Source organism: Astyanax mexicanus, chromosome 5 (genome assembly GCF_023375975.1).
Source record: "Astyanax mexicanus isolate ESR-SI-001 chromosome 5, AstMex3_surface, whole genome shotgun sequence".
In the NCBI taxonomy this organism is placed as follows: domain Eukaryota; kingdom Metazoa; phylum Chordata; class Actinopteri; order Characiformes; family Acestrorhamphidae; genus Astyanax; species Astyanax mexicanus.
This window is the reverse complement of record NC_064412.1, coordinates 37,790,346-37,818,301: the sequence shown is the minus strand read 5'-3', so window position 1 is coordinate 37,818,301 and position 27,956 is coordinate 37,790,346. Positions and strand designations below refer to the sequence as shown.

At 38.0% G+C, this 27,956-nt stretch overlaps 1 protein-coding gene across 1 annotated transcript; it reads left to right on the top strand.

The window, feature by feature from the left end:
- The first annotated feature begins 114 nt into the window (after positions 1-114).
- si:ch211-113j14.1 (sterol 26-hydroxylase, mitochondrial) lies at positions 115-26,477 on the top strand. Its single transcript, XM_007248883.4, has 9 exons — positions 115-415; positions 5,558-5,748; positions 8,127-8,326; positions 9,922-10,119; positions 10,291-10,454; positions 15,506-15,672; positions 22,112-22,193; positions 23,499-23,705; positions 25,200-26,477. The coding sequence occupies exons 1-9, from the start codon at positions 164-166 to the stop codon at positions 25,314-25,316; spliced, it is 1,578 nt and encodes a 525-aa protein (XP_007248945.3). The 5' UTR covers positions 115-163; the 3' UTR covers positions 25,317-26,477.
- Positions 26,478-27,956: the final 1,479 nt, after the last annotated feature.

Sequence of the window (27,956 nt, the reverse complement as noted above, 5' to 3'; positions counted from 1 at the left end):
GGCCTGGAATACGAGCCAATCCTCGCGTTCAAGTCTGGGCTTCTGTCCAATCCGCGCGCAGGGGCGGGGCTTAAGTTAGATCGGGGACAGGGGGCGGGGTTGGGGTTGGTGTTGGAGACTCTGGGGCTCGAGCCGTTCAGCTCCACCGCGGTGCGGCTGTCTAATGAACATCATGACCGCGAGCAGGGGCTTCATCCCGGGCCGCCTCACAGCGCCACTCTGGCGGCGAGCAGCTCCGCTCCAGCCCGGCGGAGTCCGGAGCCTCAGGGCCCAAACCAGCGACCTGAACCTGCAGTCCGTCACCGCTGAACCGGGCAAGCTGAAGACCATCGATGACCTGCCCGGGCCCAGCCTCGCCACCACGGTCTACTGGCTGTTCGTGAAGGGCTACGCGGATAAGAGCCACGCTATGCAGGTCAGAAACTGCAGTTTTTCTTTCTTCACTGGAAAAAAAACAAAGCTCTAAAAGCAAAAGCGAGTCTTCAGTTTATTATTAATTAATATCTTTGTTACATTATTTATTTATTTTCCCCTTTTCGTTATATAATATTTTTTGTCCAACATAATGGGAAACACTGAGGTCAGCAAAAAATTATGAGGTCATGTTTATGTATTTACTGATTACTGATAAAAGTTATTTAGTCTTGTCATAGATTGCTCTCAGTTCTGTTTACATTGTCTTAGCTTTGCGCTCCCGAGCTAGAGTAGTTTATCATTATTAACTGTCAGAACAAGGAATTAAAACAAGCTCTAAACGTGGAGTCAAGCTGAACTATATGAGTCTAGTTCTACAGGCTTGGGAAAAAAACAAAACAGCAGCAGCCCTTTGGCAATTGTATTTTTTGGCATCGCTTTATAACTGTGCAATTGGCTATATGACTCATGCAATATATTAACAGCTCTGGAAAAAAAATGAAGAGACCACTTCAGTTCTGAATCAGTTTTGCTGCTTATAGGTATATGTTTGAGTAAAAATAACATTGTTGTTTTATTCTATTAACATTTCTCCCAAATTCCAAATAAAAATATTCTCATTTAAAGCATTTATTTGCAGAAAATGGGAAATGGCTGAACTATGAAACTAGAAGTTTTCATGCATCTTGGCATGTTCTCCTCCACCAGTCTTATGCACTGCTTTTGGATAACTTTATGCCTTTACTCCTGGTGCAAAAATTCAAACAGTTCAGATTGGTTTGATGGCTTGTGATCATCCATCTTCTTGATTATATTCCAGAGGTTTTCAATTTGGTAAAATCAAAGAAACTCTTATTTTTTAAATGGTCCTTTTTCCAGAGCTGTATATTCATGGTATCTGCAGATTCTTACAAAATCTTTAAAAAATCATTTAATTCTTAAAAATGCCAAAATGGAAATAAAGGAACATTCCTGCGAAGCTCCTGAGGGCTCAGATCAGAAGCTGTGATTACTTATCTCAAACCCTGTTGCATTTACCTTGAACAATTACCTAGAGATGATGGGGGCTGCTGGACTGTGCTGTCTGGACATAGTCCAGCTGTGGGTAGTAAATAGGTTGTAGCCTGTTTATTCAGATTCACAGGTAAAAAATGGATAAAATAGACCTGTTACATTTTCAGTCTTTCTGGATGATTTACTGCAACAGAAATAATTGCACTAAAAACAATATTATTGTCATTGTCACTATTTACCACTGACATAATGATAGTATAATAATAGTAATGCATTTTAAATGTAATAAACACCATTATTAAACATGATTGTTCTTTATTTTGTTTATTTTAGATGTTTGAATATGTATACAATATTTTTTATTTCTTGTGAGGAAAAAGTTAGGACACCTCATGTTTATTACTACTTAAAATGTGTAGAACTGGGGTGAGGTGCAGATTATTAGAATAAGATTAGACAGACAGGATGTAAGAGGTCTTATTTAAGCCTCAAACATTTAAGGTGTTAGTTTTCACACCTAAAGTGTGAACCAGAATTTCTGTTTGTGATATCTACAGTTACAGCAGATACAGGAAACAGCAGTACAAGAAAAACATCACAAGAGTATGGTTGAATAGTCTTTGTTTTGGTATTGTCTGGTACACTATACTTTTGAAGCAACAAAGGAAAAATACTGGATCTTTATTTGTAATCAAGATTACATTAGAAGTATTAATAAGGACAATGGATCATAGCATGGTCTATCTAAGGAATGTCTAAGGAGTGTATGATCAGTCACAGTTCTGTATTTTCATAGTTTAACAGCCTCAAATGTGGACATTTGATCTTTATTTGAACTATATGGAGAGCAAATATCATAAATATTTTATGTAATAAAAGAAATTCCTTCTGAAGAAAAAGTTAGGAAACCTCATGTTTATTACTACATAAAGTGTAGAATTTGAGTGAGGTGCAGATTATTAGAATAAGATTAGACAGAGAGGATGTGAGAGATCTTATTTAAGCCTCAAACATTTAAGGTGTTAGTTTTCACACCTAAAGTCTGAACCAGAATTTCTGTTTGTGAAACTACAGTTACAGCAGATACAGGAATCAGCAGTGCAAGAAAAACATCACAAGAGTATGGTTGATTAGTCTTTGTTTTTGTATTTTCTGGTAAACTATACTATTGAAACCACAAAGGAAAAATACGGGATCTTAAGTGTTAACAAGGACAATGGACCATATAGCATGGAATGTATAATCTAAGGAATGTATGATCAGTTATAGTTCCATATTTTCATAGTTGAACTGCCTGCAGTCTGATATGATCTTTGTAAATATGCAGCTTGCCAAGCGTGATAGTATCAGGAAGTGAGAAAGACAGCTGAAGAAAAACACATTACATACAAAACCTTACTGCTGCATGTTAATGCATTCACATGTCTTGCTTACCACTTCTGTAAAGTTGCTTTTACTTATAATGTAAAGAAAGAACAGGTAAGAATACACTTATTTTTTACACATAAAAATGTCTTTATATTACACTGCCTGGTCAAAAAAATGTCTCTAGGGGTGGGCAATATGGTTCTAAAATAATATCACGAGATTTCATGGTATTTTCGCAATAACGATACTCTTGGCGATATGACAAAACACTTTAAAAAAATATTTTAAAAATACACTATACACTGCAAGAAAATAAAAAATATATATTTGAGATATTAAAAAATACAAGAATTTTATCAGATTTGTAACAGAAGTCAATGATCCAGAATGTCATGATAATAATAATAATAATGCACTACAAATATCTTCATATATCCAGAATTAAAGTAAAAAAAAATGATACTGGACAGATATAATCTGTCTCTAGCAGACATATAATGGCAAATAGGATGGGTGATATTGCACAATATTTTAGGGAACAATATCGTTCACAATGGAAAAAAATGTTGACGATATTATCGTGTACGATACAATATGGCACACCCCTAGTCTCGACCTGGGTTTAACTAAGTAAATGATGTAGGGTTGATGCTGCAGTTGGTCAGGTCTGGGTTCAGCAACAGTATGTGCTGAAAGAATGAGGTCAGCTGACTACCTGAATATACTGAATATAGACCAGGTTATTCCATCAATGGATTTTTTCTTACCTGATGACACAGGCATATTCCAAAATGAAAATGCCAGGATTCATTGAGCTGGAATTGTGAAAGAGTACAGTGTTTAGGGAGCATGAGATCATCATTTTCACACATGGGTTGTTCACCACAGAGTCCAGAACTTAACATTTGAGAGTCTTTGGGATGTGCTGGAGAAGACTTTGAGCAGTGGTCAGACTCTACCATCATCAATACTGCTGCAAGATCTTGGTGAAAAATTAATGCAACACTAGATTGAAATAAATCTTGTGACATTGCAGAAGCTTATTGAAAAAATGCCACAGAGAAAGCGTGATGCAATTAAAGCTACAGGCGGTCCAACAAAATATTAGAGTGTGTGACCTTTTTTTTGGTGGTGACTTTTTTTTTTGGCCAGGCAGTGTATATTGTCCAAGTTCTACTGTTGTCTTGTATATATTCAAATTATTGTAAGATCTGAGACAGTTACAAAGAGAAGTTGGAGAGTATCTGTTACATAATAAACATTTTTATTAGACAAAATTATTTTATTAGCTATTTTATTAAGTTTCAGATTTTTTTTGTAGAGATATTTAAACATGAAATAAGACTCTAAGTGGTCCAGGATCGCCAGTTCAAATCCTGTGTCATGTCACCCGTCATCAGCAGCCAGAGTCTGAGAGAGCACAATAGGTCATGCGCTCTCTGGGTGGTTTGGGCGGGTAGATGGCACTCTCTCCCTTCATCCCTCCCAGCACAGAGATGAGGTCTGTTAGCAGATGTATCGAAGATGGCTGACTTCACATGTATTGTAGGAAGCATGTGCTAGTCTTCACCCTCCTCTTGTTGGGGGCAATAATCGTGATAAGTGGAGGGCAGCTGAGTGGCTTGGGTAATTGGCCTTTTAAATTGGGGAGAAAAATGGGATAAAAAAAGAGGAAAACAAGAAAAAAGCTTGCAATAAGAGTGATTGTAAGGTATCGTATTTTGTTAAATTATCTTCCTTGTGCAGTTAACAAATATGATTCTCACATTTAGCATCCTCACAGCTCCATGTTCATAGATTGGTAGCGAGTGACAATATGAGCATTTATCTCTGTGCAAATGCTTGCATATAGAGCAAGCTCAAAAATTAAATAACTGGTCTTTTATCTCCTTCTGACTAGTCGACAGCTTCCTACTGTGGCGAGTAATGGATGTCCTGGTTCACTAGTCAATCATTAAATAAAAAAAAGATACTGTAGGACTGAAACCAGGGGCAGAAACTGAGCTTGTGGCATTTTGTATTAGACATGCAGACATTACAGACTAATTTGCAATATGACAATTGCAACTTATGCTAATTGTATATACTGTATATTACTGTATATTAATGTATATGGGTGTAACTGTATAGAAAATTCACGGTTCGGTTCTCACCTTGGTAGAAACACCATGGTTTGGTACATTTTCTGAGCTTTTTTGGAACGTTTTCGGTACGGTTGGTGGAAAAAATACAGAGGCTGGACATTTTGTATAGCCTCACCTTTATTAACTTCATAATAACAATGAATCTTCAATATAATCATGTTTTGTTGTTTGGGACGGAATGTAATAATGGGGCTCGAGCTCTTTTATTAAATGCTTTAATTAAATACTGTCATCATGAGAGACTTCATCAAACAATGAGCATGATTGTAGTTCAAACACAACAGCATTACTTTAACTGCTTAAACTACATATAATTTATCCTAAGAATATTACAAGAGAGAAAGAGAAAAAAAAAAACGTGACAGAGAAAGAGGCCAAGCCTGTAATATGTATTCTCTGTGTGTGTACACGAACCAACCAATGACCCTCATACCGTGACGCTTTGTAAAGAATACTCGCACCGTTACACCCTTGTAAAGTATTTTACTACATATATAGGCATATATTGTGTATGGATAGTATTGTACATAGGCCTGTAAAACACTATACAATAGTTTTTCATCCTGTTTTCTAAAGAATACTAATGAATTGTTAATAATTATACTCCTGGGCTGCAGGTGGAGCATAAGCGGCTGTATGGGCCGATCTGGCGTTCGCGTTTTGGCCCTTTCGACGTTGTCAATGTGGCGACACCAGAGCTTATCTCGCAGGTGATCCGTCAGGAGGGCCGTTACCCAGTGCGCACTGCTCTGCCCCACTGGAAGGAGTACAGAGACATGAGGGGTCATGCTTACGGGCTCCACGTCGAGTAAGTCTCTCCTCTCTTACTTCCCATTTCTGTTGGTTAAAGTGTTGCACGAAGGAGCCTGAGGTCTAACCTCAAGTGAACATGTAAAAAAAACAGTTCTGTTTTTCCTGCAGCAGAATGTGAAGAATGTGACACTGAAATTTTAAATGTCTGTAATTCAAATAAGATTAACTGAATCTAGTGATGAGCCGATCCAATTCCTCCAAACTCCCGATTGGCACTATTGTTGTCATTGTTGTGACAATAATAAAACATCTTCACTACAACAGCCATTGATCATTGAGTATAATATAAAGTGAGCTAAATCTCTCAATTTCCTTTATTCTGTGGGTTTCTGGTTATTCTGAACTTTAGGGTTTGATGAGCATGAATGAGTGCTACACTCTCTGCAGGTTCTGATTGAACAGGTTAATTACAGGTCAGCTGTATCTCCACTTCTCACCTCACTGACTTCACTCACTCTACACTTTGGGGCTTTTCTGTGTTTCCAGATTAAAATATCCCCAAACAAACAACATTTCACTAAAACCAACCACTAATTTCACTAGTTTGCTAGTGAAACTAGTTTCACTAGTTACAGACTTGAGCTGCATTAGTGCATGTACTGCATTAGTTAGTTAGTTAGCTAATGCCGGCTAACTGCTGCTACTCTCTCACAGAAAACATATGCATTTGCTTCATTAAACTGATCAAACTGGATAAATAGTACTATGTAACCTTCCCACCAGCTCTTAGCATGTTTGCTTTACTCTCATTATGTTACACAGAACTTTTGTTGCTTTCCGGCATTTCTACATTAAAATATCTCATCAAACTAGTTTTTAGTCAAAGCAACAGCCAGCAGTTTGCTTCTTGAGGCTGGAGCTGCTGTGGGTTCATGTAAAACTGTGCAACTGGAATCCTGTTTCGTAACTTGTCTCATGTTAACATTATGGTCCAGCGCAAGCTGCGGACTGGAATCTGGATTGGTAAACGGATCGGCCTTTTTTGTCCGATATCCGATATGTTATGATATAATTACATCAACATTGGTCTTGAACTTAATGATAGGGTCGTCCCAAACCAATCCAGCGACTCAGGATTAGAGCTGGTCCTGACATATTTTAATGGATTGGGTGTTAGATTTTCTTTAAGCACGGTGTTCAGAGCAGCATTTGGTCTTCTTGAGGCACCATTATTGGACATTACTGTCCTGCCATCAGCTCTGCGGAGAATCCACAGGGATAAAGGGTTTATCTCATCAGCTCATAGTTTATATAGGGTTTATATAAACTATGAGCCTAACGTTTTACTGGTGGGAGAATTGCACACCTTATTTTAAATCAGCAGTTGAATGGAGGCTAACACTAATGGATTACATTCCATTCCATTACACTTGGCAGACGCTTTTGTCCAAAGCGACTTACAATAATGATGTACATTTAGTAAAAAAAAAAACATTTTTAGACGGTGCCTAAAAGAGGTCAAAGGGAAATAGTGCGATAGAGGAGTGAAGGAAATGAGCTTAGAAGTAGTGTGTTAGAGGTGTTAGAGGAGTAAGTGCTCTTTGAAGAGCTCTGTCTTCAGGAGTTTGTTAAAGATAGTGAGGGATGCTCCTGCTCTGGTAGTGGTAGGTAGTTTGTTAGAGGTGTTAGGAGAGTAATTGCTCTTTGAAGAGCTCTGTCTTCAGGAGTTTCTTAAAGATCCTGATCTGGTAGTGGAAGGTAGTTTGTTCCACCATTGGGGAACTCTGTAAGAGAACAGTCTGGATTGCTTTGTGTGAATGTTTGTTTGGCAAAGCGAGGTGACGTTCATTGGAGGAGCGCAGCGGCCGGGAGGTAGCGTAAGCCTTCAGGAGTGAGTGCAGGTAGGAAGGAGCTGTTCTGTCATCACCTTGTAGAAGATTTTAAGAGCTTTAAATGTGATACAAGCAGCAACTGGTAGGCACTGGAGCTCAATGAGCAGTGGAGCATCGAGCAACTGAGGCCACATGGTGCGTGAAGGAGAGCTGGTCATCAACCATAACACCCAGGTTCCTAACAACCTTTGTCAGGGAGAGAGAGAGAGAGAGAGTCGATGGTTATTGTAAAGTAATGTTGTGGATAGATGGTTTTGTTGGTAGAACCAGAAGTTCAGTCTGGGAAAGGTTTAGCTGGATGTGATTATCCTTCATCCATGCGGATATGTCTGAGAGACACTGTGATATCTGTGCAGAGATCGAAGGATCTTAAACACACTCTAACGAAGGATATTAAACACACTCTAAAACTAAGTAATTAAAAAACGTGACCATTCATGTATAAGCTCCCCATATTGAGAAGGTCTGTAAGTAAAATAGGATTTTGAATATGAGTGGTGGTGTGTTTGAGTGTCTAAGCGATGAGTTCTGTGTGTTGCAGTACTGGTCCTGAGTGGTACCGTATGCGAAGTGCTCTGAACCCGAAGATGCTGAAGCTGCAGGAAGCAGCTGCTTATGCGCCGATCATTCACGAAGTGGTAACTGACCTGCTGCAGCGACTGGAGCTACTGCGCCTGCGCAGCCCGGACAGGAACACGGTGAATGATCTGGCCCCTGAGCTCTACAAGTTTGGCTTTGAAGGTCAGAGGGGTAGAAGGGAAGGATAAGATAATATATAGCAATTAAAAGAAAAAGCTTGGAATGTGTAAATCTAAAAACAGAAAGTTTGACACCTTGAAGACTTGAGTTTTGACTGCACTGTCTTAAAGATAATAACAGCAGTGTCAGAAGTAATCAGTTTGGGATTACTTAAAAACTTTGGTTTGCTCATTGGCCTGTCAGATATTTACATTATCGATTTATTTTACAATATATGGACATAACCTCAATCTTTTTGGGTGGTCTCAGTATTGCCCTTTTTTCTATTTAGTCTTTTAAGTCTATTAACGAAATGAGGTTGTATGTCGAATGACTTAAACACAGCAGTTTTTTTTTTCATTTTTTTTTCAGATGTTTTGTTTATTTAGGATTTGTTTTTTTATATTCTAAATTAATTCTAAATATGTTAAATAATCAAAACCCATTGCTCTTTAAAGTGTTTATTAAAATGCTATAATATACTATTATATATTTCATTATATCAGTGGCATAAAATGTGTTAAAATGATAGTTTATCGCAATTGTTTCTGGATATATAGTCCAAACAAAACCACTTATCGTTACAGGCCTAATTGCTCAGTATTAATTGATGGGGTACTTTGCTTATTACAAATTAGTAATTACATTATTTTTTCTTTACGACTGACCAATCAGGAATAGTAAATATTTGACCGAAGTCTAAATACCAAAGTCTAAATAATTTTTTAATAAGTTATTGTTTATTATAAATTATTTGGTCTGCTTTTTTTTTTTTCAATTTTTACCATTTTAAGCTGAATAATGTTGGTTGCCAAATATTCTATTTTTTTTTCTTATTTCATCCCACAGTCTTTAAAATACTTGAATCAAATGTTGTACAGTCTGGTATTTATTATATTCAGTATTATTGTTGGCATTGCTTGAGAACTTCATCTGGCTTTATATTGTTCATGTGTTTATTTCAATAGACAAATTATGCTCAGTAAAGATTTAAATATGATTTGGGTAGCTTTTGCATTTTGGTTGTTTATGAGGAAAAAGAATTCAGCTTAGAACACCTGGAATATGTCTTGATTTTAGATAACATATCTGATTTATCCGGTAGAGAATGTTTGTCCCTTGGGTCTGCCAGGGTTTCTTATTTTAGAACATTGCTCCTGGGAGTGATTTTCAGGTTTCTTTAGAGTTCATGCTGAGTTCATGCTGCTATGCTGGTAGAACAGTATAGACTTACATACACTGTTGATCGAGAACATTATGACCACCTCACTAATATGCTGTTATCTTTTAAAATGCCTGCTTATTTCAATGTTAAATTACTTTGTAACCTTTTCCATATGATAGATGTCAGTGACTTAGTTTTCTGATCTGTTCTTGAATTCCTTTAGATTGGGGCATAATGTATTGCTTTTTGAGATCTCTTACCCTACTTCATGTTGTCAGACAGGGTCTATTTAAATGAAGGGGGTTATTGCATTCTTCTATTCAGCTTTTGTTTATTGTTTCATTTGATATTATTATAGAAAAGCTGAAGTAAAGCCTTTAGCCGGCCTCACCGTTCCACTGTAAATCACACGTCCGGTCCTCTCCCTGCTCAGGAATTTCCTCCATCCTGTTTGAGGCTCGTCTGGGCTGCCTGAAGGAGGAAATCCCTACAGATACTCTACGCTTCATTAATGCAGTGAACAGCATGCTGACCCTCTCAGAGAGTGTGCTCTTCTTCCCTCGCTGGACTCGCAACATCTTTCCTTTCTGGACGCAGTTCGTCCAGGCCTGGGATGACCTCATCAGTGTTGGTATGCACTGTGTCACTTGTTTGTGTACAAATGTACAATTTTTGTTTAGTAGAGATTAAAATAAATGAATAAATTATATTATCGATCATCATAGACAGACAGATAGATACATAGACAGACTTTAATGATCATTTTTAAGGGTTTAATGTCTATTCCTGTGCTGGTGTGCAGCCAAGCGTTTGATTGACCAGAAGGTGAAGCAGATGGAGGAGCAGGTGCAGAGGGGCGAGGAGGTGATGGGCATGTACCTCACCTACCTGCTGACCAGCAACAAGCTCTCACTGGCAGAGGTGTACATCACCATCACTGAGCTGCTGCTGGGAGGAGTCGACACGGTAAGAGAGGGAGAGTGAGAGACATTTTTGGACTGATTGATAGACTGAATATACAAAGCCCAGTCAGAATATTTTGACCACCTCCTTGTTTATACACTCACTGTTCAGCTCCACTGATCATAGTGGATGTTGTAGTTCTATAATTACAGAATGTAGTCCTTCTGTTTTTCTGCATACTATATTATTCTCTTTTTACCCCTCACTCTTCAATGGTCAGAAGCCCATAAGAGAGACCACCAGAGAGCAGCTGTTATTTGGGTGGTGGGTCATTCTCAGTACTGCAGTGACACTGGCATGGTGGTGGTATGTTAGTGTGTGTGTGTGCTGTGGTGGTGCGAGTGGATTAGATTCGGAAGTGCTGCGGAAGTTATTAAACACTTGAAAGCATAGTCCACCAACAGGAAATATACAGTCAAATGTAAAAAGTGGGCAGCATTCTGTGGGCAGTGCACTATGGGAGTATCTAATAGAGTGGACAGTGAGTGAGGGCTGTGTAGGGCTGAACGATTAATCGTTTTTTAACTAAAATCGCAATTTGAATGGATGCGATTTTTCAATCGCAGCAGCTGTGATTTGAATTAGCCAATAGCTTGCAAGTGTGTGTGTGTAAAGACGCAGCCTGCTCTTTCTGAGACACGTCACAACGTTGCGGCACATGTGGCGTGACGTCACCGCGTTTGTAGTCCGTAGAGTGCTGGGGATTGTAGTCTTTGAGCTCATAGTCACTGCCATGCTCGTCGGGAATGATGGGAGGTGCAGAATGAGCCGTGGCCGGCATGTCAATGTCTAAATATTTATGTCTTATCATTTAGTTCTGTCCAATAATAAATACATGTACAGCTCTGGAAAAAAATAAGACCACTTCAAAATTTTACCAAAATGAAAACCTCTGGAATATAATCAAGAGGAAGATGGGTGATCACAAGCCATCAGATGTAGCTGAACTGCTTGATTTTTTGCACCAGGAGTGGCAAAAAGTTATCCAAAAGCAGTGTGTAAGACTGGTGGAGGAGAACATGCCAAGATGCTTGAAAACCGTGATTTAAAAAACAGGGTTATTCCACCAAATATTGATTTCTGAACTATTAAAACTTTATGAATATGAACATGTTTTCTTTAACATTATTTGAGGTCTGAAAGCTCTGCATCTTTTTTGTTATTTCAGCCATTTCTCATTTTCTGCAAATATATGCTCTAAATGACAACATTTCTATTTGGAATTTGGTTGAAATGTTGTCCGTAGTTTTTAGAATAAAACAATAATGTTCATTTTACTCAAACATGTAACTATAAATCGCAAAATCAGAAAAACTGATTCAGAGAATGAAGTGGTCTCTTAATATTTTCCAGAGCTGTATACATTTATATGGATTTAAAAATAAACAATTTAAATTGCAATCTCAAACTTTTGTGGAAAAATCGCAATTAGATATTTTGCCCAAATCGTGCAGCCCTACCATCTAATCCACTTCTACCAGCACAACACACACTAACACGCCACAGTTGCTAAATTCCATGAACACATTTTTGATATTAACACCAGTAGCGAACCCTCAGGACCTATTATTGTATAGTCATTGTGTGATTGCACAGCCCTGTGGGCTTCTGCCAACATGTCTAACATTGCTCTTCCACACTGTGTGATTTATGAGTGGTGGAGGAAAAACAAATGAGTGCATGTTTAGCATCCACGTCAAGACCGATTGGGGCCTGGATCTAGCTCGACTACATTCTTCTTATTTGTCTGAACCTGCTGTCTGCATTTGATACTTTCCAGTTGTACAAAGGTTTACTGTCTGAAGCAAAGATACTCCTAATTGGTGCATCCATCTAAGCATTGTCCCTTCTGTCAGGAGGTCGTAGGTTTGATTTCAGTTGTAGGTTTATGATACAGTCATCCAGGGCTGGGAGTCCCAGAGAGCACGAAAAAAGGAACACACTGTTTACCTGAAACAGACTGTTTTAAGGACTTGCGTGTGATACAGCCATCTTAGTAATTTCTCTATCATCAGCAGGTTATAGGTTCAATTCCCAGTGATGCTACGGCCATCCTTTGCTGGGAGTCCCTGAGAGCACAAAAAGAAACACACAGAATTAGTGTTCGTTTTAATAGGTGATTTTTGATTCAGTTTTAGTCTTTTGGCCAAAATGTACAATAGTTTTAGTCACGTTTAAGTGACTGAAAACTAAAAACAGTAGTCGAATCAGTTTTAGTCAATTTAAAAGTTATTTATTTTTAATGTTTATTAGAATAGCATTTCTGTTTTGTTACATTTAAATTTGGCTAACATTAAAATGTTTTAAAGCAACTAACCAAGAGTACAGATTTATACTAACATTACTTGCTTTAAGTAGCCTAGCCTTTCATTACATAACAGCCATATTTTTGAAACACACCCAGTCCAGTAACAGCAGTGTTTAGCTGCCGTGCAAAGTCACTGGTTAGCTGTAATGCAGTTTACAAAGATAAAAGAAATCCCTGTTCATATGCAACTACACAGTGTTTTGTATCCAGCACAACAAAACCTCTAGCTATTAAAAAGTTTAAACTCAGCGCGGGAGGTTGCATGTTCGAACCTCCACTCATGCAGCTTTGCCATCAAGCTGCCGGTGCTCAGAGGGAGCTAAATTGGCCCTGCTCCCTCTGGGTGGGTAGATGGCGCTCTCTCCCCACATCACTAAAGGGTGATGTCTGCAGCACAGGGCGTCTGTGAGCTGATGTACCGGAACCGAGCCGCTGCGCGTTGGCTGCTCGGCAATGCTGCATCAGCAGCAGCTCGAAAAAAAGCGGTGGCTGACTTTACATGTATCAGAGGAAGCATGTGTTAGTCTTCACCCTCCTGGTGTGTTGGGTCATTACTAGTGATAGGGGGAGTCCTAATGAGTGGGTTGGGTAATTGGCCGTGTAAAAATTTGAAATAAAATGATTAAAAATAAATAAATAAATAACTCAAGCAATTGCTGAATAAACAGGGGACAGGGGAAGAAGTTTGCCTTTTGGGATTTCTGAGGGAAACAGTGAGTGTTAATAAAAAGACGGAATGTACTGGTTCTCCTGTTTGTTTAATAATCCATTACTCGTTTGTTCTAGAGTTAACGTTAACTTACATGTAAAGTGGTTTAAAGGAGAACTCAGGTGAGAAATTGACTTTTGGTGTAGTCATACATGATAAAGAGTATTAACCATTGTTGAATAGCACACCTCTGCTTTCCCGCAGCTTTCCAAAATCCAATCATGTTGTGCTTTTTGCCCAGCAAAAAATCTTTACAATGGCTGCTTCGGGGCATCCACTTGCCCTTGCAGGTAAATCGCTCTTTACACCGTTATCCAGATTTAAAGTAGCTCCACACCTCATTGGTAGAATCTGAAGTGCCCTGACATTTAAAACGAGACATTAATAATCAGGGCTGCAGCTATTGATTATTTTAGTAATCGAGTACTGTACTAAAAAATCAATTCCAGTAATCAGATAAAACATATTTGCTTGCCTAAAAAGCAATTAAAAATACACAAGGGAAACAAGAAATTGTGCTTAATAATGAATGACCAGTTGGTTTAATTTTTAAATTTACAACGTACATTTCCACATTGCAAACACATATGGGAATAAAGAAAACACAAAATATTTATAATTAAAATATATAATTAATAAATTAAGTTAAATTATTTCAACTTAGGATTTCTTGTATCAAAAATATAGGGCATTAATCAGTAACAAAGGCCATAATAATAAACATTTGCTTTGTGTTGTGCGTCTTAGCTTCTGAACAGCAGAGACGTTGCCAGTTCTGTCAGTGTTGGATAAACGCACTGCATTCTTTTCCCACCATGTCAGTGGATTCTCCTTCTTGGACAGGGTATGTTTTTGGAAATACATCAAGACCTGTGGAATAATTGTGAAAGCAGAAGTAGTAAAAATTATGTTTTTGTTTGTTTTGTTTATTTATGTTTTACACTAATCAGATCTAATTAATTGACATCTCTAAGACTAAATGACAATACACTAATTTCATGACCGAATTCCGGCCAAAGTAACTTTAGCTCAGCCTAACTTCAACATGTGTGCACTCCACAGCATAATCAGCACTCCACAGCTCTGTCATTATGTTATTAAGGTACATTAATGTTAATCTTATTGATTTGTTAAAGTTCAAATGGATCTTACAGTCTAAGTTTGTGAGGCATTTGTGGCCAATAAAACTAAACATCATGATCATGGACTACACAGATCCCTTTTAGACATAAAACAACGCAAAAAATTACTAGAGGCATATCAATTTAGCTAACAGAACTAGATTACGTGCATAGCCTGCTTCTAAAAGTCTAAACGTAACATTAACATTAGCCTCATAAGGTTTGCTATTTTCCCCGCTGAGTTTTATTATTCATGGTTGCATTTTTCGTCATATTTTGCGATAATGAAATTAACACTGCACTGTATACCTGAAACAGACTGTTTCGGTGCTGACGTGCAGTGCAGCCCTATTATCTTTTCCCTGTCATCAGGATGTCAAAGGTTCCATATCAGTGATGCCACAGCCATCCTTGGCGCCCATACCTGTGTAAGTTGTGAGATTTTATCTTGTGAATGAGGTTGATTACTGTCTGGCGTGCTCTTGGCATGGTTATGAAGCTAGAGTGAGGCACCATATCGGTAGGAGTTGTAAAGGCCATTTAACATTCCTCGAACCCCAGTGTAACGCGTGTACTGGGAATATATCACAGGAGGCATTATCACCCACGGTGGACAGTGCAGTGGCTGATAATGTAAGCAACTAGCAGCATCTGGCTAAAACTGTCTCTGTGAATAAATAAGCATCTCTAGCAGTAATCACAACCACATTCAATGCATGAGACCACACACACACATCCTGCAGATCCTCCGTAGGACTTAGCAAAAGTCATGAGACATGATGCTAGTTCCTGTCCCAAGACTTTTGAATTAATTGTGCTCTCAATCGGGTTGTCAGTGTTAAATAACCATGATATTCTCTGAAAAGCATATTCATAAATCATAAGCATAATCTCTCTATCTTCCTCTCTTTCTCAGACATCTAACACCATGTCCTGGACGTTGTATCACCTTGCTCGAAACCCAGAAATACAGAATCGTCTCTACCAGGAGGTGGTGTCCGTGTGTCCAGACAAGCAGCTGCCCACCACAGAGCACCTGAGCAGAATGCCCTTCCTCAAAGCTACCATCAAGGAGACACTTAGGTAGGTTTTTCTGTTTTTGAAACTGTCTTATACATGATAGAACAAAATAATCAAGTAACCATCTGAATGGCATTTCTTTATGTTTTTTTTGCGAGGAAAGAAACACAACAGAGAGAAAAAGAACTGATATGTTATATTTAAATATTCAGCTTGCTTTGTTTTAGTGTATATTATAAATGCTATAGTATCATATATACAGCTCTGGAAAAAATTAAGAGACCACTTCAGTTTCTGAATCAGTGTTTTATTCTATAAACTATGGACAACATTTCTCCCCAATCCAAATATTTCAGCATTTATATGCAGAAAGTGAGAAATAATAAAAAAAGATGCAGAACTTTCAGACCTCAAATAATGCAAAGAAAACAAGATCATATTCATACGGTTTTGGTGGAATAACCCTGGTTTTTAATAGGGCTGAACGATTAATTGCATTTGCGATAATCTCGCGATATTTTAAAACGCGATTCTCTAACCGCACTTGGCTGCGATTTGACTGGTCACGTGACTTGGGAGCGAGCCAAGCCGAGGACGAGCGGAGCATACCAGAGCAGAAGGCAGGGAGGTGGAGAAGTGAAGTCAACACAGCGCATTTTAGGGCGTTTTCACACCAGCACTATTTGGTCCGGTTAAAACGAACTCTGGTCCGTTTGTAACTTTAGTGCGGTTCGATTGAGCAGGTGTAAAAACAGTAATCGCACTCGGGTGCGGATCAAAAGAACCGGACCGAGACCACCTCCTCCAGGTACCAAACGAACTCTGGAGCGGTTCGCTTGTGGTGAGAACGTGATCCGGTCTCGATCGGGTCCACCTATTAAATATAAGCCATTTATTTGAGCTAAACTGCTGATAAAGCAAGCATAGTTTAAACTAATATATTAGCCAGATAACGCTAATTATCACAGCTGTGAACAAACACTGTGTCCAGGCACGCACTGCATTCACTGCTCTGTTTATTATGTATAAATCTGCGCTGCACGCAGAAACACTGTGTTTGAAAGTGCAGCGTTTCAGCGTTCAGTGTTAAAGCACAGATATTTGCGCTGGAACACAAAATCTTCTCGCTGTATTTACTTTTTTCGTATATTTATATTTAATGTACTCCCGTGTCAGACAGCTCTGACCAATCAGAGGACACAAGCTGCTCGCGTGGTTTATTGATGCGCATTTTGGTGCGTTTAAATTTATGCCTATGGGAAACCAGACCGAACAGAGCGAGAAAACGCTCCAAGTAAACAAACTCATTAGAAACGAACTACAGGTGTGAAAACGCCCTTGTTGCACAATGGCTTAACACATCAGTTGTGTAGAATTACTTTGGCTTTAAAAAAGAAGATGCTGCTCAACGTCAGGTACTGTGCTAAACGTGCCTTGCTACTGTTGCTACGACGCGAGGTAACACTACAAACCTTTTTCAGCATTTAAAAAAACACCACAAAGCCTTGTGTGGTATTTGCAAGGCTAAAATGCCAACGACCAGTGCTGCATCTTCAAATACAGAAAATAACGAGTTGGTTAAAGCAGATTCTCTTTATGTTTTTTGCACTTTAATTTTTCATGATGTTACTAGCTGGAGAGCAGTAAGTTAAAGTAAGTTAACAATCTATTGTTTTTCCTAATAAAAAAAAATGGTGAAAAGGAAAAGCTATTTATGTATTTATTTTTCTATAAAAAAAAAAACAAATGGTGAAAAGGAAAAGCATAGATATTTTGCTTTATTGTTATCTGTGCTTTAAATAAATCTGACATTGTTTATTATTAAACAGATTGATTTATTGCTTCTGTTGTTGAAAAATACTTATGAAGACAAAAAAAATCGCATTTTAAATCGCAATCGCAATTTATAGATAAAAAAATGCAATTAGATTATTTTCCAAAATCGTTCAGCCCTAGTTTTTAATCACAGTTTTCACACACCTTGGTGTGTTTTTGGATAACTGCTTTTGGATAACTTCATGCCACTCCTGTTGTAAAAAATTTAGCAGTTTGATGGTTTGTGATCATCTATCTTCCACTTGATTATATTCCAGAGGTTTTCAATTTGGTAAAATCAAAGAAACTCACAATTTTTAAGTTTTCTCTTATTTTGTTCCCCAGAGCTGTACATGGCAACTGTTTTTGCAATATATACAGGGATTTTCACTCAATCTTACCAGCATTTAATAACCAAACATGGGATTATATTATAAAAATATAGGGAATGCTTTGTTTTGTCCAAAAAAAAAACACTTAGATTCTGAGTAAATTAACATGTATCAGTTCACGGGTTGATTTTTTTTTCTTCAAATAATGTAAAGTTATAGTATAGTATAGTAAAGTTATATCCTGGTTGTGAACCTTTAGTAAATCAGTGAAGCCTATATCCGCTGTTTGTTTATAATAATAATAATAATAATAATAATAATAATAATAATAATACTGGTTTGTTTTGATGACACGCCTGCCAGTGACTCATCACCTGCTGCACAGGTGACAGTGAGCAGTTTTATTGCTTGCAGTGTGAATGCAGGGTAGAAAAAGAGAATTAAGAAGCCAAAGCTGCTGCTGTTCTCAGAACCCAGACCTTATCATCATTAGAGATGATAAGCAGAAAATGCTTCTGAACTTTTAGACTGAAGTTTAGAGGAGTGAAATGATCTGCAGCTTTTCTGCAGAAGTACTGAAATAAGTCTGCTGAAAAGAATTGAAGAATTCAATGGATCTAGCTAAAATGGTACAATTTACCCCATAGGCAGGGTTCACTGCAACAGACTGAGAGGAAGGTTGCACTAAAAGAAAAGTCAGGTAATTTGAGGTAATCAGTTATAATTCAATATAACTATATAGCTTCCCGATCCTTCATATTTAGATATATACAATTATATGTAGAAAAGTTGGAAGATAGAAATGTTTTTTTCTAATTGAAAGCAATGATCTCAGTATTAATCTTAATCCCAGCCCTTTTAATCATTTTTTATTATCAGCATTTTATTTAACATTTTATAATTAGTATAAGTTACAAAGCCTGCTCAAAATACAGAGTACAGAACAGGGAAATATAATTATATTAGATATAGTTATAACAATTCCAACAAGTAATTATAACAACAGTACAATAATTATATTAAAGACATTACAAAAAAGAAAAAGAAAGATAAAAGAACAATAAATTAGTTTTAAAAAGATGTACGCAGGTGTACGCTACAGAGCAGGGTTTACTGATTACCAATATGATCCAGGAATTTCTTCCAGTTCCTAAAAAACTGTTCGGTGTCCCAATCAGCCTGAAAGAGACTCTTTTATAGGAGGCCACTCTATTTGATAACTCATAACATTCACTTAAAGTGGGAGTCTGAGACGACTTCCAGTGTCTTAATAGTAGCATCCTGTCTTCCTGTGTAGATCCAATCAGAGTCATGGTCGGTCAAAGAAATCAAATGGCTTGGATCTCCCAAAACGTATAGGCTGGGCAGATAGGCATTCTGTGCCCCTAATATCCCTTCAATAGCTCCATGTAGCTGCCTTTGGTGTCTCTTCCAGATGATAACTGCATTAGAGGTAAAGTTTATAGCTGCTTATCATCAGGAGTGTCCTTGACATAGAATGATTTAGATTTTGTTGACAATTTACATTAATAAACTGAGCTTTAATGTTGGCTACACAATGCAGAGAGCTTTTATTGGTCATGTGTTGTTATTCTGTATGCTGTAAACTGTACCTCTCTACTTTTCCAGTCATTTGTTTGAAGTGTTTAAATGGTTTGCAAGCTGTTTACAAGCTGTTAATGTATGTAGCACCTGTTGGGTAGGAGCACAACCCTTGAGTCTGACTTTGTGTATTCTAAATATACTCATTGTGGAAATTGTGAAAATAATTATGGCGTTAATAGACTACAAGGTTCTTCTAGGGCAGGGTCTCAAACTCGCTGCCCGCTGGCCATTTGCGGCCCACAGAACGATATTATGTGGCCTGAGACTTGAAATCAAATTTTAGTGCAGCCCGCAAGAAAGACACACCCTCTCCCCGTCCACCAGCACAATGCATCCTATTCATTTCAGTGGAGAGAGACGCTGCATGCCAGCTGGGTTGCGTTGCGTTGCGTTGAGCACAGCCACACACACACACACACACACACACACACACAACTGGCGTCTTCCATGCACGGAGGAGAAGCTGAAAATTAAAAATTAAAACTTAGACTTCATTTGAATTGAAAAACGTCATGAATACTCCCAAACAGCGAGACGCGAGATCCGGTGTTCTGTCGAATTGTGCTACCCTGTCAAAACGTGTTCACTTTTGTGTATATTTAAAGGTAAAAATACAAAAGAAGAACAATATTAGAGCATGTTTCCAGCAGAAGTTCATGTACTGTTTTTGGAAAGCCTAAATCACTGTATCAGGGTAAAGTTATGTTATGTTCATTATAATCTGTTTTTGTATTTATTTTTTTAAATTATTATTAATTACTATTACACTTTGACAGTGTAATTCTAGTGAGTCCAGGTGGTTAAATGCACAAAAAGTACTAGAAAAACTGAATTATTAAAAAAAACACATGAGAACTAATAAAAAAATATATGTAGGTTAGTGCATGCGCAGTGCCTTTAAGAAGCACGTATCGATGGGTAGCATAACTCGACAGAACACTGGCATGGCAGAATGTTTTGAAGAAAATACATTCAGTGAGTCCTTTTCCTGATGCAGCCCAGCCTCACCCAGACTCTAACTCCTGTGGCCCCCAGATAAAATGAGTTTGAGACCACTGTTTTTGGGCATCACTCAAAAATTCTTTGTAGCAACTTTATTTAAAAATGAAAAAAAGGAAATTAGAAGGCAGTAAATAATACTTTATCACAGTTCTTTAAGCAGTAAATGCATGCATGTCCGCTGCTGCTGTTTACAATCTAATCTATCTCTAATTGGCGCTATACTGTAAAGTTATTGTGTCATGGGTCATTATGTAAGGAAATATTAAGATCACAAAAAGGGACTTTGTCTTCTACTCCAAATGTTGTGTTTAGACAGGAACTGCTGTGAGGGCTTTGAACTGCTCTCCAAAGAAAATACAGTTAAAAGTTCAGAATGTTGATTTGCTTCTGCCTTCCTGAAGGGCTGGTCATTATGGACTGTTATTACAGTTATCATGATTATCAATATTACATGAAGATATGTGTATCAAACATAAAAAATGTTAATTGAAATGTTGGGGCCTGAGAATTGAAAAGGAGCCTGAGAATGAAAAACTGTATTTTTTTGGGATCAGTACAAGTCAAATGTTTGGACACAGCCTGAATTCAGAGTTTTTCATTATTTAAAAATGGTCTGCATTGTAGATTAATACTAAACCGTGAAAAAAACACATGGAATTATTTAGAAATCGAAAAAGGAACCAGAATATGTTTTATATATTTTAGATTTTTCAAAGTAGCACCTCTTGCTTGTAAGACAACTTTGACTATCTTGGCAGGATTTTCTCAGTCAGCTTTATGAGGTCGAGTCACCTGGAATGGCTTTCAGTTTAACAGCTGTGCTGAATTTGTTAAGAGTTAAGAATTACTTGAATTTCTTGCCTCTTAATGTAATATACAGTGAACAGCTCTGTTTGAGTAATGTTCTAATCCATATTATGGCAAGATCTACTCAAAAAAATTCAAGAATTTTGAAAGTATTCTCAAATGCAGTCGCAAATTATAAAACTGGCCCTCATCAGGAATGCCTCAGGAAACAAAGAGGACGAGTTTCCTTTGTTGCACAGGATAAGTTCATCAGTGTTACCAGCCCTCCAGATAAGGTTCACTTAAATGTTTTACAGAGAATTTTGGTTTAACACTTTTACTACAGGGTTATATATGTGTTTATTCACAGTCTGCATGACTTCAGTATTAATTAACAATGTAGGAAAAAATAAAAACATTGAATGGGAAAGTGTCAAAACTTTTGACTGGTACTCTATATTACGGGCCACCCACAATTTTACATTTAGCTGAGCACCGAGAGAGAGTTAATAGAGAAATAAATAAATAACTTATTTAATTTTCCCAAACCTGCAGATACCCCAAATTATTAACATTACCAAACACTTAATACAAACACATTAGGATTAATAGCTATAATAGAAGAAATCAATAGTTAAAGAGGATGACATGTTTTTCCCTGAAGTTGCGAAACATGGCAACTTCCACAAGAGAGCCAATACAATAGAGATACTGTGGTCAGTTTGTGCTGGGAAGTCTAACAGTACATTCTTTCATTCTTACATTCATTCTTTTTCATTTGACTTTTTCCTTGTTTCATTGTTTATTGTTTGAAATGTTAAGCTTATTGTTTTATCGCTCAGTGTTTTGATGATGAAATTAAAGCTTTGTTTCCTCCTTGCAAAAATCTAAATGGTGTTAGTGAATAATATAACCTTTGCATTTTTTACAGTCTAACAGTCTCAGGACATTGTGTGTTGTAGGATATACCCAGTGGTTCCTGGTAATGGCCGGCTCACCTCTGAGAATGAAGTGATTGTGGATAATTACTGGTTTCCTAAAGAGGTAACACACACACACTTTTAATAACTTCTCACTCACTACAGCACCTGTCACAATAGGTATGTAATTAATGTATCATACAATACATGGATATGTCCTAACAAGTTTTGCTGACATTGATATTGTCAGTTATGTTTTTTGTTTGGAAATGTGTGCATTGATAAGTGCTATAGTTATTTAATACATACAGTGGACTGTGCAAGTAAGTAAGTGTTATTCCAAGCTAATAGGTGTTTCCAAAAAAAAAAAATAGTATTTAAAAAATGTACTGTAAAAATCTCACAAACTAATAATAATAAATTAATGTTTTTGCTTAATAAAGTAATTTAGTTGCAAAAAATATTATTTACTCTTTATTAATTTTGGGTCAATATATTGAAAAAATATATATATATATATATATATATATATAATAAAATAAAAAATGTGACAGGTCTAGCATTTAGCCCATAACTCACTTATTGAACCTTTTGTTAAAACAGTTACTTCAGCTACTTATTCAAAATCTTTTTATACAGGTTTCAACTTCAAGATAATAGAATTCATTTGTTTAATTGAATTATTGGTTTATTGGGATTTTCAAAATGGGGTAATTAAGATCTTTCATACAGAAGCTGTCAGAGGGAATATCAGTAGATAGACATTTGTAAATCTGTAAAGAAATCTTATGTGGCAGTGATTTACATATTTTACACTTAAAAAAACAAGTTTACTAAAAAAAATAACAAAGTTTATTTTTGCACCGTGTTTAGTATGAAAGTTAAAGGGGGCTGCTTACTATTTATAAAAAAAGATAAAAAGAAATGTAAAGAAATCAATAGCTCGCATATCACTTTCTAAATCGTAATCGAGAATCAGTTATATTTGAAAAATATAATTATTTTATTATTATTATTATTATTATTATTATTATTACTACTAGTAATAGTAGTAGTAGTTGTATTTATTTATTATTATTATTATTTTCTTCTTTTTTTTTTCTTTTTTTTTTTTACTACAATATAACCCAACCCTAGTTTCAAGCCAAAAGGATGCAGTGGTTTTGAGTTTAGTGTGCACCAACATCTAAACAGAATTCATAACTATGGCATTATTCATTTTTACCTCCCATTTGACAGTTATTGATCCGAATTAGACTGTGATTAGTCCCTATTAGTGTTTTGTCTGTTCTGAAACTGACTGTGAAACTTGGTGCCATTGCCATCAATTAAGTAGGGGATTATCCATTCTTGGGTAGTGTAGGCAACCTCCCCTTGAATGTGTTCATAAATGCTAACACTGGTAACATATTGCTCCTCTTCTTTTCAGACACAGTTCCACCTGTGCCACTACGCAACGAGTCACGATGAAAACGAGTTCCCAGACCCTGAGCACTTTGTCCCGGACCGCTGGCTGAGAGGGGAGCCTTCACACTCTCAGCACCACCCTTACAGCTCCATTCCGTTCGGGGTGGGCGTGAGGGCCTGTGTGGGTAAGAGGGTAGCTGAACTGGAGATGTACTTCGCTCTGTCCAGGGTGAGTTACCGCTGCCTAGTTTCATTCATGCGTTACTGTCCTGTATATGGACGTGTATAGTCTCTGCTAGCCCCATGTTGGGGATTTTTTTTTTAAACATTTAAAATTTAAGGGTCATTTCATCGAATGGGTGCATTTCTGTCCCCAGGAAATAACATGTTTAAATATGCATGTAAAAAAACTTTAAAATACATTTTATTATACAGCATAGTGTCTTGTAACTTGACCTAATTGCAAAAGTAAAATATGTAAAAAAAAAAAATTATAATAATAATATTATTAGAACACTAAAAAATATCATTTGTTAATATTTTTCATAATAAACCCATAATATTTAAGTTAAAATACACATTTTAGTTGTGTCCCTGGGTTTCACTCATTCCTGTTACTGTAACAAATTACCCCTTCTGAAACATCTGGAACATTCTACAAGTCACATCTACAACAGGAAGTGACATCAGCTGGTTCTTCTGAAGATCATGGGGAGATCTTATTGTAATTATTATTAACTGATGAGATCAATTTTAACACACATTCCTGTTACCTAAATTAATTCTTAGATCTTATTATTTTTTAAAATACATATTTTGAGAAAAATACTAGAATGTGCTCTGTGTCCTCATGCTATTAGCATAGCCACCATTTAGCTATTTTTCATGTTTTTGCTAATTCTATGATAAAAACTCATTCTCGTTACTCAAAACATAAAAAGTAACAGGAGTGAGTTCCAGTAACAGGAATGAGTGCCAGTAACAGGAGTGACTTTTATTTCTCATAAGTATCAATTATTTAAACATGCAGTCAATCATTTCTATAACATAAAGACTTTCTTAAAGTAGCTTTAAGGAATCAGTGGATTTGCTTTTAAACATGCTTTTAAAATGTCACAAGTCTTGTAACCATCTTTGGCTTAGAAACCTTGAAAAAAAAATGACGTAAAGCTGCCTGAGTTTGACAAGTACATGTTTTGAATAGTTAAATACATGTGTTATTAGATTCAAAGTTGAAAAAATATTCAAAAATGAGTTTAATTTGGAGGAGTTACAACAAGCAAAATGCTTTAAACATTTAGACCCAAATGCTGTTTTCCACTCTTTTCTGACTCTGTTGTTACAGCTGAAATTTAGAGTGGTGCCTGCTGCTGTTTTTTTTTTATACTCTGGAGAGTATTGCTGTAGATGTCATAGCATGTTGGAAACTAGTTTTCATGTATTTGCATAATGCAAAGTCGGCAAACGGGCCTTTTTTTTTAGGAACATTTTTATTATTACTAAACATTCATTATTCTATTCCCACTGCCCAATATTCTTAATAATTTAAAGTTCCTTGCTCTTTAAAATGGTGAAATTGCATTATAATGCTAGTATATTATTATATCAGTGGCAAAAACTGCCACAGTTTATTAAATAAAATAAATGAATTATATAAAATGTACTAAATGTAACAATACTATTGTTAATCACACTATTGTTCCCTTTTCTGTTCCTCCTCCAGCTGATGCAGCATTATGAAGTTCATCCTGTGGATGGATCCCCCGCTGTACAGCCCAAAACCAGAACCCTTCTCATTCCCTCAAAACCCATCAACCTGCGCTTCATTCCCAGGGCCTGAGGGGGAGCCAGATAGAGAACATCCAGGTCTAGAAAATCCATCCACATTAAAATCTAATAGGCTTTTAAATTGGTACCAGGGATATCTGTGCCAAGGAATTTAACGCTGCACTTTCTGATAGAAAATACCATTTCACATGGACAGGTTCAGAACATACAATGTGATAAAAAAAAAAACAGCCACAAGTGAATTGCAATCAGCAGGTCAGGCTAAATACCTGTACATTAAAAAGGGGCGTAAGCAGAACTATGTTTTCGGGAGGAGCGACGCACTTACTTCTGAACTCGTTTAAAAAACACTCATTTTCCCAACATGCCTAAAATTTTTCTGTCGCTGGAAGGAAAGGAGATGAGGAACATTTTAGATTGGGTTTATGTCATAGCGACACCTAGCGTTCAAACTTTGAATCTCACACTGAAAACCTGCTTAATAGCCAACTTTCATTTTATTTTAAAAATTGTCTCGGGTCATTCCAAAAAAGGAAATGGGCCGCAAATGGCCCGCAGGCCGTAGTTTGGACACCCCTGCTGTAAACTATTTAAGCAACTTCAACTTAATATAAGCTACTGCTCAAATGTTGACAAATTATGTCTTAACTTTGAGCACTCTTTTTTTTTTTCTCAATTCCACCTCAACTTAGCCACTATTTAAATTAGCCACTTTATTTTCTGTAGTAACTGATAACATGATCTGGATGTTAAGGAAACGCAAAGCAGCTGGTGTCAGTGGACAGTAGTTTCTTTTATTTGAACTGTGGTAAGTGACTGAAATCAGTTGGCTATTTTTCTGCTAAACAAGTAATCATTGAGTTTCAGTAAGGTTGCTAACCTAGAGCTGGGTAATTTACTACCACCACTAGTGTAGTAGAGACTAGTAGAGATTCTCGAAACATTATTTATTATCCTGCATCCAACTCTGACCGTAATTATAAATGTGGTAAAGGAAATAAAAAGCAAATATTTTATGCACAGCAAACCCGATACATTCTGCTCATCTTGAATTTGATAAACACACCGTCCAATAGCGATTTGAATATCAGTTAAACCTAATCTTAATTTTTTTTTTGCTGATCCCAGTGTGATTATGATATTACTGTTTGTATAAAACATTTTAACTGTGCAATCCTGTTTACTTCTCTCAAAAATACAAGGTCTGTCTGTACGCTATATTATCCTAGTAGTTTTTGCGTAATGGTATACATAACAATGCATGTACATCATTCTAAAAATATTTTTGCATTATTAATGTAAATTAGACATCAGAATTAAAATATAAAAATGTTTAAATATTCTTAATAAATAAAGCCTTATAGGCATACTGTAACGCTGTGTGAAGGACGGGACGAGGAGAGCGGACGCTAATGCAAGTATCATTTATTATAGAACAGGAAACAAAACATAAATCAAACAGAAACTCAGAAACAGGAGACTAACAGGCAGGATTTAACACAGCCGTGACAGACGTATACACGCACAAGAACCGACCAAAACACTAATGACAGAGACGCTTAAATACACACACAAGGCGGGAAAGAGAACAGGTAACACCTGGGGACTGACTAATGAGGGGCGGAGCTACAAATGGACACAGGTGAGTGGAAAAACACAGGGGCACGGGTAACGTGGGACAACACAGGCACGAGGACAGACAGGAAACAGGGCCAGGCGTGACAGAAACCTCCCCCTAAACGCGCAGCTCCCGAGGCGCGTAAAAACAAACCCCGGGGGCTGGCGGCAGGGAGAGGCCGGGGAAAACAGGAGACCAAACGGGAGACTGGACAGGGAACTGGACAGGTGACGGAGACTGGACGGGGAACTGGACAGGAGACGGAGACTGGACGGGGAACTGGACAGGAGACGGAGACTGGACGGGGAACTGGACAGGAGACAGAGACTGGACGGGGAACTGGACAGGAGACAGAGACTGGACGGGGAACTGGACAGGAGACTGAGACTGGACGGGGAACTGGACAGGAGACTGAGACTGGACGGGACCGGACATGGGAACAGGGATGAGAACATTGACGGGGACGGACACAAACACGGTGACTGGGACAGGAACAGTTAAACCACAGGGGACAGGAACAGGAACGAACACAGATATGGGGACCAGGACAGGGAGAGACAAGGGAACAAAAAACATAGGTGGGTGCCCAGGACTGGAAAAAGTCTGTGGGGATAGCCTGGGCACATAACTGGGGGCAAAGTCAGGAGGCCTAGGAGCAGGCCTGGAAATACGGGGCCTGGGCCCAAACATAGTTCTGGGAGCTGCAGGTGCTTGGGCAGGAGCCGGAGCAGCTGGGACTGCTGGTGCTTGAGCTGGCGCTGGCGGCGCGGCGACTCTGGCAGCGGGAGCTGGCGCTGGCGGCGCGGCGACTCTGGCAGCGGGAGCTGGCGCTGGCGGCGCGGCGACTCTGGCAGCGGGAGCTGGCGCTGGCGGCGCGGCGACTCTGGCAGCGGGAGCTGGCGCTGGCGGCGCGGCGACTCTGGCAGCGGGAGCTGGCGCTGGCGGCGCGGCGACTCTGGCAGCGGGAGCTGGCGCTGGCGGCGCGGCGACTCTGGCAGCGGGAGCTGGCGCTGGCGGCGCGGCGACTCTGGCAGCGGGAGCTGGCGCTGGCGGCGCGGCGACTCTGGCAGCGGG

Excerpts from the sequence above, each read along its gene's own strand:
- si:ch211-113j14.1 (XM_007248883.4), top strand. The coding sequence starts at position 164 with ATGAACATCATGACCGCGAGCAGGGGCTTCATCCCGGGCCGCCTCACA. Across the intron at positions 8,327-9,921 it reads CTACAAGTTTGGCTTTGAAG|GAATTTCCTCCATCCTGTTT; the intron begins GTCAGAGGGGTA and ends CTCCCTGCTCAG. Across the intron at positions 15,673-22,111 it reads ACCATCAAGGAGACACTTAG|GATATACCCAGTGGTTCCTG; the intron begins GTAGGTTTTTCT and ends TGTGTGTTGTAG.